Source organism: Trichomonascus vanleenenianus (assembly GCF_965637985.1).
Source record: "Trichomonascus vanleenenianus strain CLIB 3782 genome assembly, contig: TRVA0_017S, whole genome shotgun sequence".
Taxonomy (NCBI): Eukaryota; Fungi; Ascomycota; class Dipodascomycetes; order Dipodascales; family Trichomonascaceae; genus Blastobotrys; species Blastobotrys vanleenenianus.
The window spans coordinates 187763-208499 of NW_027481870.1; the positions used below are offsets into that span (position 1 = coordinate 187763).

Here is a 20737-nt window from a genome sequence, read left to right on the forward strand (position 1 = left end):
TTCAGTGAATGGTGAGTTGCTCCACTCATCGACGTCTCGGCGATCCGCTCAGCCGCGCGCAATTCTTGGGTAAGCCCTTGTCCCCCCTCCTTGGCCCTCCCTGGGCGCGCGCGCACGGTTCTCTCCACAAATCGGTCTGCGGTTGCCCGAGTAACCCCCCTCCTGGCCCTGAACCGCGCATAGCCGGGACCATAACCCTATCCATATCGATGACGCAAATATCGGTGGTTTACGGGTTCGATGAGGTTCTGCGAAATCAGGGAATGACAGGTGCTTAATTTCAGACTGAACACTTTAGAGCTGGGCGTCAGGGCGAGGGCATCCAGCACTGCCCATCCGCCCTATGGTTACCCTGGACCAGAGATCATCTCGTAATTATGCAATTATACTGTATAGAGATCATCTTCTATTACGCAACTGTACTGTATAGAGAATGCATGTAGTTTATAGGCATTTTTGAATACAAGCCAATTGTGGAGTTGTGCATCTGCATTTTATATCAACTACTTTGTATATATGTACAGCGTACTTGTTGTAAGCAATTGAACGTGTCTGGTCTGCGGTGAGAACGAATGGGCTGTGTGATGATGAGGAATAAAAGCCTGTTATAACGAAATGGGCTGTGTGTGTGAACGGCTGGGCTTTTAAATCCGAGTTCTGGATGCCGTCAACAAAGCGTTGAGAAGAGCGTTGACTCCCTCCACGGCCCAGCGCGCCAGAGTGCCCTGGAAACCCAGCGAGACCGTATACGCACTGCCCAGCTTGTTGGCCCACTCAAACAGACAGTCCTCAAGCTCAGACTGGCCCAGCGCAACCAGCAGGAACCCAACGGCACTCGTGTCAGAATTGGCCTGGGCGTAGGCGGCCTCAGCAGCGCGCAACAACAGGGTCTGAGACGAGTCCTCAATAACCACCTTCTCCTCATCAATGAGCCGCGCTCTGACGTGGTACGCGGCGAATGCATCGTTGATGTGGTTGATGCACTCGCCAATGACTATGCTCGCCCGTTCCGGGTCCTGCTCGGAGAACACATGGCTGACATTGAGATGGACACTGGAATCGTTGACTTGGACCCACGACCCAGGGAGACGCTCGGCAATATCGCTGATCATGGGCTTGACGGCGTCGTGCCATTCGCGCGTCACGCCGGGGTCGACAAAGGACTGCCAACTCGTCGACCCATGGAGTCGCAGGAACGCGCCGTTCTCGGCAATAAGACCAATGTTGCCCACTTGGCGGAACTTGCGCTCCATGGAGTACCGCGAGTCGCTGCTGATCATGTACACAATGTTCTCAGGGTCCGACACCAGCTCGGACAGCACCGAGATCTGGCGCTGCGGAGAAATGTACGTCGGCGGCGTCGCCTGGCGGAACGGACCCGCTACAATCGTCGACGACAGGGAAGCTGTAGAACTCGACCGCGGAAGAGTGCTCGACAAAGTGCTGCCGCTAGCGGATGTCGGCCCTTCGTTACCCGTGCTGTCGAGATTGAGCAGGAAGAGCCGCTTGGCCTTTTTGGTGGTTGGTGCGGCTGAGACATGACCCGCACGAGCCTCGTGAGCCCCATGAGCTGCGGCATTGACGAGCCGTGGCAGCCGGTGGTACTGCGACCGCAGCTTGGATAGCTCAAGACGGTGCAGACTGTTGATTTTACGCTGGCGATCGGTCTCCCACGCGCTGTCGACGTACCGGTGGAATATCTCAACCCACTCGGAGCATGTATGGCTCGTCACGTACTGGTACAGCTCGGCATGGCGCTCATCGCGCTCCTCCTGCTCCATCGTGACGGCAGTATAAAAGGCCTCGGCCATCTCTCGTTTGTCCCACGGGTTGACGAGGATCGCCTCGTTGCCCAGCACAGAAGCAGACCCCGTGAACTCGGATAAAATGAGCGGGCTGTGCAGAGACGGGTCATTACAATAAATAAACTCATGACAGGTGAGATTCATGCCCTCACGCAGCGACGTCACAGCAAATGCATTGGCCTCAGCCAACAGCGCAATGTACTGCTCAAAGTCAATGTCCTGCTTGAGGAACACTATAGGCTGGCTGGCCGCGAGGTTGCTGCGCATCGAGTTGATGCGATCGACAGTAGTAGACACCTCTCGCTCGAGCTCGGCATCCGCAACGTTCGTCAGGCACACCTGGATGAGCACACAGCGGTCGATCCACTCCGGATGCGTCCTGAGGAACTCCTCATATGCCTGGAGCTTCTGTTTGACGCCGCGGATGTGGTCAAGCTTATCTCGCGCGACAATTAGCTTCTTATCATAGGGCCATCGTTCGCGGATCATCTGGCGCCATTGCTGTACTTCCTCACTGGCCAACTCGCTTTTGAGGCTCGTCGGGTCAATGCCAATCGCTACGCTGACGACAGACACAAACTTGCCTTCATCCCGGATTCCAGATGGCGTAGTGTCTACCGACAAGATACGGTTACATGTTTGGAGGAAGTGTCTTGAGTACTCGGGGATCTGGAACCCGATGCAATTAGCACCCAGCATGCCTTCGAGCAGCTCCTTTCGCCATGCCAGGCACCGGAACACTTCGCTCGACGGGAATGCGACGTGGAGGAAGAACCCAATCTTTGCGTGGGGCAGCTTCTTCCGCACCATGTTGCTCACAAGCAGCAGGTGGTAGTCGTTGATCCAGATTACGTCTCCTGGCTTGTACACTTGGACAATGCGGTCGGCGACCGCCTGATTGAGCCGCTTGTAGTGACCCCACGAGTGATCTTCAAAGGCTTTCGACTTGGGGTCATCAGGGACCTGGTAGTGCAGGGTCGGCCAGAGGATCTCCTTGCAGTAGTGGTTGTAATGGCCGTCGTAAGTCACATCGCTCACGTAGACAGGCAGATTGTTGTATTCCGAGGACAACTCGTCCTCAATGGCCGATTTCGTGTCGTCCGTGAGTGCATCAGTCGACATGCCGAGCGTTCCAATCCACATGACTTCTCCAATGCGACCCTCCTCCTGAGAACGTCGGATAGCATTGCGCAGGCCGCCATTACCGCTGAATTGCGGTTCTATGTTCCATGTTGCCTCGTTGAGGAGCCGTGTTTCCGAGGAGAGGCGACGGATTACTTTCTGCGGCAGCGGACGCCCGTCTACGGAGACTACTGTTCCAGTCGTGGAAGAAGCTGGCACTCCAGGCTTACTGAGGAGCGGAGCCAGGTTTGATCGCTTCTTCGAGTCGACAATGGAGCTAGACGGGGCTGGTGACTCTTTGCGCGACTGCGGCTGGAACGCGAACTTGGCCCCTGCACCACTAGACGCGGCGGCGGCTGCGGCAGCTGCAGCAGCTGCAAAGGAGGAAATTCGTGGCGGGCTCGACCCGGGTGAAGTCGACCCTCGGCTTAAGGATGAGGGGGCTCCGCGTGGGTGGAAGAAGAACCCGTCGTTGTTGGGGGACCCCACGACTGGCGAGTTTTGGGTGCTGGTGAGAGTCCCGGAAAGGCGCGACTTGGCGAGCGAGGAGATGATGTCGGGGATGGAGGTCAAGTCCGGCAGACTCTCGGTCTGTCGTTTCAGCCGTTCGGAGAGTTCCGTGATGGCAATTGGCGTTGCTATGGGGCTCTCATCGAATTCGCTGGCCTCGGTGGCACGCGGGGTCTCTGGCTCGCTGCCTGTTTCAATGTTGAACGTCACGGTATGTGGCAGGAATCTACAATTTTCTTCCTATCAAATCACCATCAACTCATCATCTCATGTCCAATAGATCAGACCATTCATAGATCACAGGCGATGGACCATCTACCATAACTCGTTAACCATAGATCTTAAGATATAGACCGGATCGTGAATCATGAATACCAAGCTCAATGGCTTTAGGCTACTGGCCTATGATCAATGGCTCCATAGTCCATAATAATCCAACAGTCAAGTCTAATAGATCAAAAAATAGCCCAGCAGACTAATCATTGATCCAACAGACTAATCAATGGTCCGGTAATGGTTTATCAATGGCCCGAGAGGCTTATCAATGCCCCGGAGCACTTATCAGTGTTTCCGGAAGAGCAATCAACGGTCCACATTCAGATCAAAGGACATGATGACGATTGATGGGTGATTTTTTCGATAGGATTCGCCTGTTAGTACCAACAGTCAACAAAAAAACACGGACCATTTAATACTTACAAAGATGCTACGATAACAGTCATCTTGCCCAAAAAATATCACTTTTTCCTTCTCCAAAATATCACTTTTCGTTCTCCAAATCCTTGAGAGGATGCTTGTACGGCAGTATAACAAGGCGTACTAGACTATCGATAACGATCGAACTCCACGCGAGATTAAGTTGGGTGAACAACGAATACAGCCTCACCACAGCGCAATCCGTTCAATCTATCCGCTTGTTTCACACGGTTAAACGGGACAAAAATATATAGCTAAGCTATTCAGCAAAACGAAATAGACCGAATATATATATATAGTAAGGTTAAAACAATGTCCAGTGGGTAAGCACACCAGCTCTAGGGATATAAGGACAAGCAAATTGGGCAACAATTGGAAGCAAAGAAAGCCACCCAGCCAAGCACTGCAACGGGCGTCTTTTTAGGCTGCGGCCAGGTGTGAAGCGGCCCCGGAAATGGGAGTGGTGAGGCAACCACCGCGCTAAGACAAAGCAATGCCCACAAAGGAAGGCGCGACAAAACCCGGGCGTGGCAACCACAGCTCTCTTGGTAGCGAAGAAACGCTTCTGATGGGCTGAGTTTGAGCCATTGTTGACCGGTACCCCCGGGCAGGAGGGCCACAGTCCACCCGCTGTAGGTAGCTCTTGGGGGACCAGTCCCCCCAAACCCTCTGGGGCTCCGCTACGCGGAAAGAGAGAGAGAGAGAGAACCAATAGGAGTCCGTAGATAGAAAGCATATTAGTCTGTGATCCAATGCACGCCGTCTCATGCGTTCCATAGGCGTATAGTCCGCGTAGCTACTAGGTACCATATTATACAGAGTCTAGCTAGATTCCAGCCAAACGACGGCCAGGGAAGAAATTTAATTCAAACTCATAATGTATATTCTACTTTCTCTCGTCTAGTAGAGTTGTAGCTTCACTATAGATATTACCATAGTGTAGCAGGTTTAGTGTGTCGCCGGGTACGTATTCGACAGATTTGCTTGTCGTCAGCCGCGCCATCTCGATCCCTGACACCCTATCATTCCACCACGCACCGCCCACAGCTGTGAGACGACCACAGATTGCATACCGGAAGCCTGTGGGAAACAATATCGCCAGCAGAGGAGGCGTGATTCGTGCAAAGTGCGATCCAGAAAGAATCAGCCTCTCAGCGAGTCCGTTGAGCTTACCTCGTTCGACAAGTCTCTTCGGGAACCCCAGTATTCCTCGTTTCTCGCGTTCGTAGAGATGAAGTTCAACCACTCGCTGCAATTCAACGCGGTCCCCGACTGGATCTCCAAGTACATCGACTATGCTGGGCTCAAGAAGCTCATATACCAGCTCGAGAAGCAGCAGCTCGAACTCGAGCAGCGACAGGGCGAGACTGAGTCGGAGGCTCTCATTGAAACCGACGCAGATGCTATCTTTGCTCGGGCCATCAACGCCGAAGTTCAGAAGGTAGACTCTTTCTACGCAGAGACAGAAGCCCGGCTCTATAAGCAGCTCGATGACCTGCTTTCGGACGAGCGAGGTTACGAGCTGCAGAGGGCCAATGCCCTCGACGACCTGGCACTGCTCAACGGCCTGAATCACGAGCCCCAGCGCTACTATGACGATGACCGCCCACGAAGGCGGTCCTCGAGCTCCGGCGAACTGCCCCAGAGGCGCCAACGAAGCAACTCTGAGGGCGCTTTCAGCCTGTTGCGGCACTCGACCGACGCTTATGAAGACATCTCGGACTACGAGATCACCCTCAAGCGCCGAGCCATCCAGATCTACGTGTCCCTTTCGGAACTCAAATCCTTCGCCGAGCTCAACCAAACAGGATTCACCAAGGCGCTCAAGAAGTACCGTAAAACGCTGAACAGCGACCTAGCAGAGCGGTTCCTGGCTGTTCCCAAGGCCTACGCTTTCACTCTCTCGACGCAGCACACGCTTGACCGCAGAATTGAAGAGGCCGTCGAGTTCTACGCCAAAGTGGCTACCGGCGGCAATCTCAAAGACGCCAACCAGCAATTGCGCCTCCACCTGCGGGAGCACGTCGTCTGGGAGCGAAACACAGTATGGAGGGACATGATTGGCATGGAACGACGCACCCAGGCTGTCGTGCCTCAAAAGGGGGCCGCTGGCGTTGCCGGAGGCGCTACCGTTGTTACTGAGCAGCCGGAATACCTGCGTATAGGCAAGTATCAGGTGCCTGCGTGGCTCTTTTCCGGCACCTGTCTCAAACTCCTTGGTATATTCATCATATTTTTGAGTCTTGTGTCGTTCCCTGTGTTTGAATCCCTTGCGCAGAGTCACTGTCTGTCCGTCGTAGTCACGGCGTCTCTCCTGTGGGCGACCGAGGCCATGCCGCTCTTCGTCACCTCGCTGCTCATCCCATTCCTCATTGTAACGCTTCGTATTCCCCTGGATGGCGATGGGACTCGTATGTCGAGCGAAGAGGCGTCCAAGTTCATTTTCTCGACTATGTGGTCCTCGGTCATTATGCTGCTGCTCGGCGGGTTCACGCTCGCTGCGGCTCTTTCAAAATACGACCTGGCCAAGCGTCTGGCCACCGCTATTCTCAGCCGGTCCGGTACGAACCCGCGCATCGTGTTGCTTAACCTCATGTTCGTGGCTGCTTTCCTGAGTATGTGGATCAGCAACGTGGCTGCTCCAGTGCTGTGCTATTCCATTGCCCAGTCGCTTCTGAGAACTCTTCCCGATGGCTCTGAATTCGCCAAGGCCATTGTGTTTGGCATTGCGTTGGCTAGCAACGTAGGCGGTATGATGTCCCCCATCGCTAGTCCGCAGAATATCATTGCTCTCGAGAACATGCATCCGCAGCCGTCGTGGGGCCAGTGGTTCCTGGTGGCTATTCCCGTTTCCCTAGTCTCGCTTCTTCTCATTTGGATTTTGCTGGTGATGAGTTTCCCCATGTCGAGACAGACTACGACTGTGGGACACGTTCACCCCATCTCTGACAAGCTCACTGGCACCCAGTGGTTCATTATTGCCACGACGACCGTAACAATTGTTCTGTGGATCTTCTCGCACCAGCTCGAAGGCAGTCTCGGTGAGATGGGCGTTTCGGCACTCATCCCCATTGTACTGTTCTTTGGTACCGGCGTTCTCACAGCCGAGGACTTTAACAACTTCCTGTGGACTATCATTGCCCTCGCTATGGGTGGTATCGCCCTCGGCAAGGCAGTGTCCTCTTCGGGGCTGCTACACACGATCGCCGCGACCATCACTCACGGCGTAGAAGGGATGGGTACCTACCAGGTGCTGCTTATTTTTGGCTTCCTCATGTTGGTGGTGGCTACCTTTGTGTCCCACACGGTGGCTGCGCTTATTATTCTGCCCCTCGTCGAGTCTGTTGGTAAGAATCTGCCGAACCCGCGTCCCGAGCTGTTTGTCATGGCTAGTGCCCTGCTGGCATCTGGCGCCATGGGTCTGCCGACCTCTGGGTTCCCCAATGTTACTGCCATTTGCATGACTGATAATCTGGGCAATACGTATCTTACGGTGGGGACGTTTATTAAAAGGGGTGTGCTAGCTTCGTTTTTGGTTTACTTTGTCGTCATCACCATTGGCTATTTCTTTATGACCCTGGCCGGATTTTGATCGTCACCATTCCTTAATGGGTGAATAACTCGGATATTAGTGCAAGTATACCACATATGGGTATACCATATTGAGATAGAGTCTGGAGATGGAGATTCCAGGATATTTATATAAAATGTAGAGAGATAAAACCGGTATACAGTACAAAATTTGGATAATCTACACGATCCACCAGAATTTTAGTGATTCTGATATACTCCTCCAGGATGTTTAGTGACGCTCCGGGATGTGGTCCTTCAGGATCTTTATGATGCGGAACCTCCAGGATGTGCAGTCAGCCGCCCAATATGTAGTACTACTGGCGGAGAGAGATATAAACTACTGAGTAATCCATTGAATTGTACAGCCCCCTACTATGGGAGTGACCCCAGAGAACATGGGGGTTTGGGGGCAAAGGCAACTACGGGAGCTCGAGAGCTGGCCCTCGAATACACTGTTATTACATGGTGTTAATGGTGGCGAGAAAACGTAACTACCGCTGCATTGACCTAGTGGCACCCCCATTGAGGGAGTGAGTAGACCCCAGAGAACATGCTGCGGCCGGGGGTTTGGAGGTAGAACCCCCAACTACGGGAGCTCGAGGGCTGGCCCTCGAACACACGCTGCTACATCGCAGTACTAATAGGATATGGTAGACTGATATTTACAAGCTATTTACAGGATTTAGAAAATCTAATTATGCACGGAGAACGTCGTCGCATCGCTGGCAGAGCGACTCTGGCTCCGGAGCAGTGAATTGCCAGCACCGCGGGCACTTGTCCGCTCGAGGAGGTAATACCGTTACCGTGACCCCCAGATCCTCACACTTTTCGGTATATCTCCATGCATGTTGACCATTGACAATGTCCTTATCATTAATGTCAACGTGAGAAGTGATGAAAATGGCCGGAAGATGGTCCTTGTAGCTCTCGAGAAGAGCCAGCACATCGCCATTGCTAGTCTCAATGTGCACCGTAGAGCTGAGACTCGATCGCACGTTCTTCGCCGTTCGTCCCGCCTCCATAGCAAGCAAAACGCTGTCCCGAATGGCGCTGACAGTGTTGAACTCCGAGTCAACAATAGTGTTCTTCCACTCCTCAGGTAGAACCGGCCATCCCGCCTCGGCTGGAGTAGTCGACGCACCCGTAATGTATCGCGGACTATGATCCCACACCTGCTGGGTCAGCAGTGGAGTCAGCGGAGACAGGATTGCCAGGTAAACTGACATGATCTGTGAAAACACGTACTGCACAGAACGCCGTGACAACCCGTCTGCCTTATCGGCATAAACTCGGTCCTTGACAATGTCAAAGTACAATGCAGAGAGATTGCTATTCATGTGGTTCTGGAGGTACTGGACAACCCGGTTGAACTGGAACGAGTCGTACGCTTCTCGGATCTGCGACTCGACAACATACAGATCATGCAACGCCTTGCGGTCGGTCGGCGAGTAGAGATCAGAGTAAGCGACTGGCGCACCGTCGTACCCGCTCATGTTACCAAGCAAGAACTTGAAGGTGAGACGAACCTTCTTTAGCGCCGCAGCAAGCTGAACAAGCGACGTTGGCGTCAGCGACACGTCGGCAGTGAAGTCCGCCTGGGCAAGCCACAGCCGCAATCCGTCAACTCCAAGCTTGTCCTTGCCCTTGGCATTCTTGGGCTCGTTCATAATGTCGCTAGGCAGGACGACGTTCTTCAGCGACTTGGACATCTTCCGTCCGTGCTGGTCGAGCACGAATCCGTGGGTTATTACTCGCTTAAACGGCGCCTTGGTGTCCTCAGAGCTGGCAATCTTGGTCAGAAGCGACGACTGGAACCATCCCCGGTGCTGGTCGCTGCCTTCGAGATAGTAGTCAGCAAGGTGGGTTGCATCTGGCCGCAGCGGCGGGTCGGCCAGCATGGTCCAGCTCGAGCCACTGTCGAACCACACATCCATGGTCTCGTAACTTTTGACGTAATTGGATGCTTCTGGCTTGTACTTCTCGGGGAGCCAGTCGGAGATGTCTTCCTCAAGGCGGAACCACCGCGACAGCCCGTCGTCCTTCGACTGGGCGATAACGCCAATAATGTGGTCTACGGTTTCGCTATTCATCAAAAGCTCTCCAGTCTCTCGGTGGAAGAGCGCCGGGATGGGTACTCCCCACACTCGCTGTCGCGAAATGCACCATTCAGTGCGAGACTTGGTGAACGCCTCGAGTCGGTTCTTTCCAATCTTGGGCACGAACTCGACTTCGTCCAGCGAGGCCAACGCCTTCTCTTTGATGCTGCTAATGTTGGCAAAAAACTGGGGCGTTGACCGCACGAGAACAGGCGTCTTGCTTCGCCAGTCGAACGGAACGCTGTGCACATATTTATCGTCGAGTTCCATGACTGCATTGTTGCGCTGAGCCATGGCGATGACCCCCAACTGGCCCTCTTTCCGAGCATCCTGGCCTACCAGCTCGCCAAATGCCGGGTGCACCTGCTGAGTGTACTGGCCCCGATCGTTAACGGGACTGAACGTCTCAATCCCAGCCGTCTGGCACATGAGGTAGTCCTCCATACCGTGACCCGGAGCACTGTGGACCAACCCAGTACCACTGGCGCTGGTGACGTGGGTACCAGACAAAATGGGGAACTCCTGGGACTCGTCTTTGGTCAGCAGGCTCGTATACTTGGACCCTACGAGATCAGACCCGAGCAGGGTGGTCACAATCTCGCCGGGGGTGCCGTCGCTGTTCTTGGCGACCTCAGCAGCACGGTTAACAGCTACAATAACATGCCCGTGGGCATCCGTGCGCACAACAGCATACTCAATGTCTTCGTGAACGGCGATAGCCAAATTAGCCGGCAGAGTCCAAGGGGTGGTTGTCCAGATAGCTATGTACAATTCCTGGTTCTCTGTAAGCCCGGCCTTTCTACGAATTGCATCAACCTGTCCACCATGTCGAAGCTTGTATTTTAGGGTAATGGCTGTTGAAGTCTTCTCGCCGTATTCGAGCTCAGACTCGGCCAGAGCGGTGCCAGACTCGACAGACCAGTACACAGGGCGATTTTTCCGATTGATCAAGCCCTTCTCCATCATCCGCTTGAACACCTCCAACTGGCGAACAACATAGTCTGGAGTCAGCGTCTGATAAATGTGCCCCCAGTCGGCCATAACGCCAAACCCTTTGAACTCCTTGAGCTGGTTCGAGGCCATCCGGAGTGCAGTCTCGCGGCACATAGCTCTCCGCTTTTCCATACTCAGCTTCTCCAAGTCGGCCCGCTTAACTTTCTTCATCGTCTCCATCTCAATTGGCAAGCCATGACAGTCCCACCCGGGACGGTACTCGACACGGTTTCCTCGAACGACGTTGTAACGATTGACAATGTCCTTGAGCACCTTATTCATGGCGTGGCCCGTATGGAGTGCTCCATTCGCATACGGTGGACCATCATGGAACACAACAGTCTTTTCCTTTGGCAGGCTGGCGCTCTGCCATCGGTAGAGCTGCTCTCCCGTGCGGTCAATGAGGTGTGAAGCCTCAGCTGCGCTGGGGGGCTTTGTGTTGTATGGGGTACTGGGAAGCGCCAGCGTCTCGCCATACTTCTTGTATATATCGGTCGAGTACCTTACGCGACCCGCCACACATACCAGTCTCGATCGAAGCATTCCGGCTTACCCTTCCTTCGAGATTCGAGATCACTTAACGAGAGGCTCCCGGTAGTTTAAGGTGGATTTTTCACCGTGCGGCTGTAACCCGGTCCCAAGCGAAAATTTCAAGCCTCGACATTTGGAAAACTTCGACCACACAGCATGTTCAAGACGCTGCGCATTGCCTCGCAATTCACGCGACTCTACTCGACGGTCCAGGCGACCGCCTCGGCAGAACCAGCTGTCCAGGCTGTGCGGAACACCGTCAAGGGCGCGGCGACGCGGAAGACTTACCTCGTTGACAGGTACGCCAGCCTCCTCAAGAAGAGCCCCATCGTGCTGGTGTGCCACAATAACACTCTGCTCAAGGCTGAGAATGCGACCCTGAGGGCCCAGATCAGCAAGGCCGGCGGAAAGTTGACCGTTACCCGGTCCAATCTGGTCAAGGTTGCGCTGAGAGGCATTGAGCATGAGGACCCAGCGTCGTTTGAGGCCCAGAAGAGCTCCAAGGGCCGGCCCGAGCATCCGCTCTCTAAGCTGTTCTACGGTCCTACTGCGGTGATTTCATTCCCAGAGCTGACCCCGAAGGCTGTCGAGGACGTGGTCAAGATCATTGACAAGACTAACGAGCGGCTGATCCTGTTGGGCGGCCAAGTTGACAAGTCCGTGCTTTCGCGAGCCGACATTGACCACTTCAAGACCCTGCCTTCGCTGGAGCAGGTCCGTGCAGAGCTCGCCGGTGTACTTTCTATCCTGGGCGGCGCCGGCCTTGTCCAGACTCTGCAAGCATCCACCAACATGCTCTACCTGACAATGGACGAGCACCGCAAGCAGCTCGACCCGGAATCGAAATCCGACTAATATATATCTATTCGCACTTTCTTGTATATATACGCGATCCTGACTTTTCTGCAACTATTGCATGGTTTCCCTGGGGGCCAGCCCCCAGACCCCCGAAGTGACGCTCCGCGTCGATGATCAATCTCAGTACCCAATATAATTAACAGTTATAGTAGTATATATATAGTATAATAAATCATAATCAGTAAAACATGGCCCTTTTAATATACACACCTCCTTTTTTATGGCTTGGTCTTGAATACAATGCTGGATGGAGTCTTGTTGCTAATGGTCTTTGGAGCGTTTGGACCAGTGTCATTGTTGTCCTGGCCAGTGGGCTGAATGAGACCAGAAGCGAACTCTGGTAGGTTCTTGGTAAGCGAGCTCGTGTTGACCTGCTTGCCAGCAACTGCTGGAGCAATCAGAAGAATGAGGAACAGAAGCAGCAGGCCAAAGTACAAAGTGGCATACTTTCGCACCATTCGCTTTCGCAGCCGGTTCTGCTTCATCGAGAAGATTGGCGGTCGAATCTGCTGGCTTGGCTTGAGCCAGAACAGCAGCATAGAGTGCCATCGGTCAATCAATGGAATGCACAGGAATGGAAGCTGAGCAAACATAATGGCGTGGCACAGCAAAAAGTCGCCGCCAAACATCATCTGCTCGACAATCTTGCAAACAAACTCTCGAGACGGCTGAGTAAACGCCATCCAGCCCAAACCGCTGCCGTACCACTTACCGGACCACCACGCTCGGTTGGCCTGGTCATGCTTGAACTCTCTCGTCAGGCACAGGCACACAAGCAGCTTGAGAATAAATCGCTGAATAGCAATGGCAGTAATCATACCAAGCAGCGCCGAAGAAAACACCCAGCCTTGCAAGAACCACATCACCTCAAAGAATACGATCTGCAGAATGACGGCAATACCGTGGGCAATACCGGCCATGACACCAGACGTCTGCTTGCAGCACAGTCCAAGAATTGGACCCATGCAGCACGACATGAAGAAGAGGACCATGAGCGCACCAGCATTGATGACAATTGGACCAAGGGCAACAATGACAATTCGAAGCACAGAGTTGACCGGCGTCGCATGCTTAACACCATTCTGGGCATTGATGAAAGTGTAGGCAACAAAAGCAGCCGCTGCAACAAACAATGGAACGATAAGCTCAGTGAAGATAAGGTTGCCAATTCGGGCTCGTGGAATATCTCCAGCAGCTCGCTCGGCGTCCTTGCTGTCGCCACCAAGCACCTTTCGCTTGAGACCAGTGATTCGCGTTCGCGTCATTCGAACATAACCAATCCAAGAGTTTCGGTGCCATCGGTTGTTACCTCGCGACATCCATCGAATGAAGTCTCGGTAGTCAATGAAGAACTCGGTCCACGCAAACTGGTGTGGGTTGAACAGGAACGGCGAGACAACCATAGCCATAAGAGTAATCCAGAACCACAACAACGCAGCCTGCCACATGGCAATAGTACCAAAGATAAGCATCAGAATGGATCGTGAACCAAGGTAGATCGAGTCACCAGCAAATCGTGAGTACAGCACACTGAACGGAATTCGCGCCGTGGCAACACCTCGACCGGTAGCAATATATCGAGCACCGCCAAACGCCAAATCAGTGAGCAGCGAGTGAGCGTAAATCTGACACACAAACACTTCAAAGAACGGTGAAAGGGACGCAAAGTGTCGAGTGAATCGCACAGCAGCTCGCCACACACCCTTCTCAATCAGCTCCTGGACAACCAAAGGCACAAACGCAATGAAGAACACAATGAAAATGGACAGAATGCATCGCTGCAGCCATCCAAGAACCGGTTGAAGGTTGTAGCAACCCTTTGGAATCTGAGGATCAGTAATCGGCTTATCCTTGTTGTAGAGACAGATAATCGACTCGTGGGTAAGAGCACCAATGTTCATCATAAGAATCATGAACAGCTGCACAGACACAATAATGAACAAGTTGTTAACGTGGAAACCTGGGTGGGCATAGAAGAACGAAAGGAATCGGTCCAATGGCAGCTGGGTACCAAGGTAGTAGTATTCTCGAGACAGAATCTGCTCACCCATACCCGAACCAATCTTGGTAGTGAAGTTGAGAATAGAACCGAAACCCAAATCTCGACCCTTACCACACTGGTAGTACTCACAGTGCTTGATTCGACCACCTCGCAACATGGCGTTCATACCAGCATAAATATCCTCGTTCAAGTGCAGACCCTTCTGTGCCTTGGACACACCACCTCGAGTAGTCATGAAAGTAGCATTCAGGAAATCCGGATGACCGTAATGCAGCTTACCACCAATCTGAGCCAAAGTTCGAGCAAACAGAGTACCAAACGTCTGTTCCTTACCGGCAGCAACGTCACCAAGGATACCAATGTTCTCAGAGAAAATGTACTCTCGGGCACCGAGAATGGCAACCGGAGAGTAGTCGGTGGCGGGCAGACCTGGGGTGTACGGGTTCGAGTACTCAGAGCTGAGCTCTTCAAACTCGGCCAATACAGATCGAATCTTGAGACACTCCTCCAAGTAGTTGTCCTGGTTGGCGTCAACCAACTGAATGTACTCACCTCGGTAGAAGATAAGGGCGTGGTTCTGGTTATCAGACTTACCGTCACCAAGAATTGGGTTGCCAGACAACTCGATTCGGAACTTTGGTCGTCGAAGACCATTCTCCATAATCTCACAGTGACCGTCGATAAGGGCAGAGAACAATCGTGGCTCGCCACCTTCCTCGGTTGGTGGCTCCTCATCCAAGTAGGCAATCTGCAGGTCTGGGTAGGCACGGAGCAAGAACTCAGTGTTCTCCAACTCATCAGGTCGGAACTTGGTCAGTCGCTGCATAGACACAATGAACTTGAACTTTCGTCGGGCCATTCGCTCCAACTCTCGCTCAAGCTTGTCAGTGTTACCGCCAAACATCTGAACAACCTCTGGGTTCTCAACTCGGTAGAGCAGTTTGATGGCTCGGGAGTAGTTCATGAAACCAGAAACAGTTCGATACAAAGTCTGGGATCGCAGGGAGGCCCAAATTCGAGTTCGCAAAGTGTACTCTGGGGCAGCAGACTTGAAACCAATGCAGTAGAATGGAAGATCGTCAATCTTACTCTTCATCTGGTCCTTCTCCTCGCCCTTCTCCTCGAAGCTCTCCGAAGAGCCATTGCCGCCTGTCTCCTCAGCCAAAATCTTAGTGTCCTTGACGAAGCAGTCCCACTCGATTGGGTGGAGCTGCTTGAGATACTCCAACAGGGTAACACGGGTGTACTGGTCGTCTTCTCGGATAATCTCTCGCAGGGAATACAAGATCTTTTCAGAGTAGTGAGGAACCAAAACAGTGAAGGTAGGCATGTTGTCGACAGGCAGAGGCTCTGGGATAGGGGTAGACAACGACTGGGCAAAGAAGGAGATTCGTCGCTCGGCTTCAGAGTTCTTTGGGAAGAACTCAGAGTCAATGGAGTTGTCATCCTGGCTAACGAAGAAAGTTGGGGCTCGCAGAGTTCGCTTGCCCTCGACTTCGGAGGGAACCTGGTGATACAGAAGCTTCTGGACGTGGTCGATGGCAAGCAAGTGCTCTCGGTACATGGAGATGACAATGGCATTCCAAATCTGCGAAATCAAAACCTTTGGCTTGTACTTGATCTCCATGTCGGTGGTAGCAAGGACCTTGGAGTAGATTCGCTTGGGCAGCCGAGTGAAAATGTTTCGCCATGGGGTCAAAATGGAGATACCCAGGTAGAAGGATCGAGCCACGGAGAAGATAGTGTTGCAGATAATGTACCACAGATAGGTATCCAAGAAGAAGAGGACCAAATCGGTCAAGTACATGAGACCCAACACAATTCGCGCCTGCTGCATACAGAGTGTGTTACCAAAGTACTTCTCACCAATACATCGCGTCATTCGCATCTTGGACAAGTCTCGGATAGGATCTCGCAACGAGAGCGTCAACATGAAGTAGGACTCGACGAACTTTGCAGTGAAGACACAGACCCAGAGACCATACGACATCCACATATCGTTACCCTTGAGCCGAGCAAACGAGGCGGTAAACGTCTGGGAAGCCACATAGCGACGCGTCTTCTTATTCAGGTACGAGCCAAACAATCCACCGAGTGGCATAATGGCGAAGAACAAGAAAGTAGCAATGGAGATGAAGAAACCAACGATACCCACAATGAGACCGGACTTGGACTTGACCTCGAGACCCAGATAGCCGAACACATAAACTGGAGCAATCAGGTTGACGATAAGAATGAGGATAAGGAACATGAGTCGTCGAGTCAGGTGCTGGGCACCAGCCCACTTTCGCGGCACGAAGGCCCATTCGGCAAGAGTAGCAATGATCTGGATGAGCGAAGCGACAACACCGCCAATGGCACAAGCGGCCCACGGCGTCTGCGGTGGTGGCGGGTTGTTGAGCAGCTGCGAGTAGTTCTTAGTGTACAGGGTTGGCGAGTTGTAGGCGGTATAGTACCAGTACATGGTGATGTGGATAACCCAGATTCGGTTGAAGTTGGTGGCCATGTGGAACCACGAACGCGTCTCTTTGTACGTCTTGAAGAAGACCTTGTTCCAGGCAACTTCGCCGAGCTTCCAGTATCGCTGGGCCGGGGCAATGTCGACGAGCTGCGTGCCGTCTTCAAAGATGATTCGCTCAATGCCTTCCGGGTACCAGAAGAGCTGGTTGACATCGTCATAACCGATAACCTTGTTGTGGTCACGCTCCCGCTTGACGTACTTGCCGTCCACGATCTCGTAGCCCTGGTTTCGCAAAAACTGGTAGATGGGCGTGATGACTCGTCGCAAGTAGTCGCCTTCCTCGACCGGCTCGGTTCGGTTCTGGCACTCTGGCGAGTTGTAGTAGTCGTCGGCGCACTTGAAGATGAAGCACAGGCACTCCGCGGTGAATCGCACCTGGTTGGCCTCGCCCCAGCACAGCAGAAAGAGGGCAATCTGGCGCACCCGCTCGTGCTGCGACATTTGGTTCATCCGCGTCTTCCATCGGTAGTCGGCGGCCTCGAGCGAGTTGTCGCCTTCGAGCTCCTCGAGCGTCTTTTGCGGGTCGGCGTTGGGGTCGCGGGTGGCCTTGGACTTCTTTCGTGCCTTGCGGATTCGGCGCGACGTCTTTCCGAGCTTCATATTTCGGAAGCCAATCTCGTCATCGAGGTCGAGCTGGGCGGCGAAGTACCACTTCTTGTAGTTGGCCGAGTCACCGCCAATGTAGTCGGCGTGCAGAGAGAGCAGCGCGTGGTTTGGCGTCATTCGCGACGCGCGCGAGTCGAGCATCACCATGAGGTGGTCAAACATGTTTCGCATCGAGTCTCGCTGGAACCCAAACTTGTTGGCCAGGTCAATGAAGATGTCCTCAATCTCCTCCTTGGTGATGGGGATCTGCGATTCTGCCGTCCACGCTGGATACGGTTCTCGGGACCGGCCGGGGATACCATAGTCCAAGCCATAGATGGGGGTCGAGGCGCCCGAGGACCGGTTGCCGCTGTACGAAACCTGCGACGACGGCGCGCGGTACTGCTGGTTGCCGTAGCCGTCCTCCTGGTACGAGTCCGCTGCCGACTGGGGCATGTAGTTCATGCGCGGGTCGCCGTTACGGTTGTAATAGTCCATTTCGGCGGCTCGCGCCATGTCGGACCGCATTGTAAAGTCCGAAAAAGTCTCGCTGTTCTCGTCCGAGTCGAGGCGCTTACCCTTGCCACCGGCCACCTGCTGATACCCGTTGGCCGAGGTCGCCGCGTAAGGGTTGACGGGGCCAGCCGCATAAGCGTCCTCGGGGTACCCGTCGTCGTAGCCGTGTGCGGCCTGCTGCTGGTAGTAACCCGCGTGCTCGTCCTCGTAGTAGTACTGGTCGCCGCTCTGGTTGGCGTACTGCGGGTGCTGCTGGTAGTACTCTTCCTCGTACTGGCCGCCGTGAGGCGGGGGCGGGTTGCCGCCGTGCGGCTGTTGCGGTTGCTGGTGGTGGTACTCCTCGTCCTGATAATACGAGTCGTGGTAGTTTTCGTCTACGGGCGGTGTTCCGTGAGGCACCTCCTCGTACCGGCTACCACCATTGTTGTAACCAGACCTATCAAAATTCTAGTTAGTTTTTTGCCCATATTTTGGAGGGGATTGTGTACTTACATGGTTGGTTTACCAAGTTTCCCAAGTTTTTAACGATTGACCAATGATAAAAGGGGGTAATAATAATTGCCTTGTTGTTCCCCCTCTAACGCACCGAGAAACCTGTAAACGAGCGTAGAATGGTTGAATAAAAAAAAGCGAACGACTAGAGGCGCAACGAGGGTGTCGGATGTCGTCGCTTGTATGTTCTAAAAAACCAGTCGTCTCCTTCTATAAAAAGTCCCATTCGGTTAGTACTGCTTAGCCGATATCAAACGCCGCAAGCTGAATTTCTTACAATTAATGCTCCAAAATGCACTCCCCCAATCCAAAGAACACACCAAATAAAGACCCTTACTCAACGTGCAAAGGAAAATTGACCTGGCAAAAACGAAGGGAAAATGTCAAGAGAAAAAAAAAGACCGTACAAGGTTGACAAAAAGTGGCAGTTAAGGGAAGGAAAAAATAGGTTTCAAAAGGTCGTGCAAGGAAGGGGAAATGGGCAGCGTAAAAATAGTTTTGGGAGTAAACGTGAGAACGGCCCAGCCTCCCCGTCGAGAGGAAAAAGAAATCCCCATCCTCTTATATCATCGTTGTTTCTCACCCAACAACGGGACACGACAAAGAAGTCGCCCATCACCATGGAGACTACCCGTTTTTACCATCTCTCGTCAAGTTTCTCCGCGCAGCGGAGCTACGGGGGTCTGGGGGCTGGCCCCCAGGGAAGAAAAAAAAAACGCGGTGGAGGAATTGCCCACTTTGGCAGTACTAAAGCGACGCGATGTACGAATCTTCGTTATCTCAATCGGCGTCGGGAGGTTAAACAAGAAAAACCCAGGGGGTGGAACAGCCCGAAAAAAGAAACATGCAGTACATATTTGGCGGAAAATAAAGGGCACGCCTTCTACATTACGGTCCAACGCATCAATTGCTGCGACGTTTTGGCAGTTCACGGGCCATTTGACATTAATGATCTCCCAATGTACTACGGTTATGTATTTTTTGACATTTGTAGGGCCATTGTGTATGGCGGGTACGGGGGGAATTTGGGCGGGAGAGATATGTAGTCCATTCCAGCGTTGGAAGTCGCTACACGTGATCCGTTACAGCCGAAGCGTATACTTCTCATTCTTTCGGACCCAAAGCCTGTGCTTCAAGTGGTGTGCAACGGGCGTTAGAGTATATTGCTTGTGGCGCTTACAGTCTACGTGTATTTTGTATTGCTTGTACTGCTACACATTCTATGTAAGCTTGCAACTACATGTATGTCGTGTAGTGCAATATATTAGCCGAAGGGTGTGTGTTGCGGTCTCCCCTATTAATAGCGCAGCAAATGCCTCGCATCGTTCCTGGATGCGACATGTGGTGTCTTGCCGATGATGAAACAGCTGTCTTGTTCGTTTGGCCCTTACCGGCGTAAATCTGAGTACAATCTCGCGATCCACTTCCCACACCACCTCCCCCCCTGAGTGGGTATACGAGCTCTCGTACTTTGTTGGCAAGATGTAGTGGTAAACCCGGTACCTTGGGCCAACAAAAAAAAATTAGAAAGGCAGGTAAGCCAGTACTACAAATGCATCTGGAGATCTCGAACAGAAAGAATAATTGTATTCCATACGTCCTTCTCAGGCGGACTATACCTAACCGGGTGTATTACATGTAGCGTGTGGTGCGTTATTGTGCGTTATTAACCTGCCTGCAGCGTCCAATCTTCCAATACCAGTGCTTGTAAACCCCGAAAGTCTGCGGCCCACGATACCGCTCGCGCAGGCGAATACGCGGGCCCCGCGAGAAACGAAACAGCCTTAAGTATACACTCCATTACGCCTTCTACGTGTCCGATATGTACGCTTACCCGTTATATATGTACGACACTGTAATGAGCTGTGTAGCTAAAAGCCAGCAACAATGGCCAGTACTAGTACTGAGCAAACCGCCATATGTCGAGTAATGTTGCTGGAGGGGGCCTAGAAAAAAAATTATTACTAAATCTGGAGCATGCCACATTCCTCATTACTAACTTTAACCTTGAGCCGCTAGATCTCGCTATCTTCCGCCGTAACCGACCGACAATGAACTAGCGCATTTTCACACCCCGTACTATCGGACTAATTTTTTTACACCCGCTACGTGTAATGTACCAAGGGTAACAGCCAAAGCACTGCCACCTGTAATATTTTGTAATATGTCGCGTGGTATATGCGGCATCATCAATATCCCCCCTTTGCCTATTAAGCTGGAGCGCGCGCGCGCAGGCCCCCTGAAAAAAAAAAAAAAGGTGAAATTTCGGGTGGTTCGGAGCCAAGGGGCTTATTGGAGGAGGGGGTGAGGGACAAAAATAGGTGGCCCCCGTCTGCGCCTCGATTAAGACACTGTGTGAGGACAGGAGAAAGGCCCCCTTTTTTGCGGCCCCCATTGAGATATCAAACTCACTTTTCCTCCCTCATTTTTCTTTCTT

General features: G+C 52.8%; 7 protein-coding genes across 7 annotated transcripts; 3 read left to right on the forward strand and 4 right to left on the reverse strand.

Annotated features, from left to right (window-relative positions):
- Positions 1–644: 644 nt before the first annotated feature.
- On the reverse strand, positions 645–4159 carry TPS3 (trehalose 6-phosphate synthase/phosphatase complex subunit; the record flags this gene model as incomplete). The annotated part of the gene is made up of 2 exons (XM_076684649.1): positions 645–3663; positions 4137–4159. The coding sequence occupies 2 exons, from the start codon at positions 4157–4159 to the stop codon at positions 645–647; spliced, it is 3042 nt and encodes a 1013-aa protein (XP_076541159.1).
- A 278-nt stretch (positions 4160–4437) lies between these two features.
- Positions 4438–4869, reverse strand: TRVA0_017S01882 (uncharacterized protein; the record flags this gene model as incomplete). Its single annotated transcript, XM_076684650.1, has 1 exon — positions 4438–4869. One exon carries the CDS (start codon positions 4867–4869, stop codon positions 4438–4440), a length of 432 nt encoding a protein of 143 aa, XP_076541160.1.
- A 495-nt stretch (positions 4870–5364) lies between these two features.
- Positions 5365–7725, forward strand: PHO91 (Pho91p; the record flags this gene model as incomplete). Its single annotated transcript, XM_076684651.1, has 1 exon — positions 5365–7725. One exon carries the CDS (start codon positions 5365–5367, stop codon positions 7723–7725), a length of 2361 nt encoding a protein of 786 aa, XP_076541161.1.
- A 676-nt stretch (positions 7726–8401) lies between these two features.
- Positions 8402–11338, reverse strand: ISM1 (isoleucine--tRNA ligase ISM1; the record flags this gene model as incomplete). Its single annotated transcript, XM_076684652.1, has 1 exon — positions 8402–11338. The coding sequence occupies one exon, from the start codon at positions 11336–11338 to the stop codon at positions 8402–8404; it is 2937 nt and encodes a 978-aa protein (XP_076541162.1).
- Positions 11339–11482: 144 nt separating this feature from the next.
- On the forward strand, positions 11483–12181 carry MRPL11 (mitochondrial 54S ribosomal protein uL10m MRPL11; the record flags this gene model as incomplete). Its single annotated transcript, XM_076684653.1, has 1 exon — positions 11483–12181. The coding sequence occupies one exon, from the start codon at positions 11483–11485 to the stop codon at positions 12179–12181; it is 699 nt and encodes a 232-aa protein (XP_076541163.1).
- Positions 12182–12402: 221 nt separating this feature from the next.
- On the reverse strand, positions 12403–18726 carry FKS1 (1,3-beta-glucan synthase; the record flags this gene model as incomplete). The annotated part of the gene is made up of 3 exons (XM_076684654.1): positions 18578–18726; positions 18301–18510; positions 12403–18244 (listed from the first exon to the last, which is right to left on the reverse strand). Coding segments are annotated over exons 2-3 (5844 nt in total). The 5' UTR covers positions 18303–18510; positions 18578–18726.
- A 51-nt stretch (positions 18727–18777) lies between these two features.
- Positions 18778–19659, forward strand: TRVA0_017S01992 (uncharacterized protein; the record flags this gene model as incomplete). Its single annotated transcript, XM_076684655.1, has 1 exon — positions 18778–19659. One exon carries the CDS (start codon positions 18778–18780, stop codon positions 19657–19659), a length of 882 nt encoding a protein of 293 aa, XP_076541165.1.
- Between the last annotated feature and the right edge of the window lie 1078 nt (positions 19660–20737).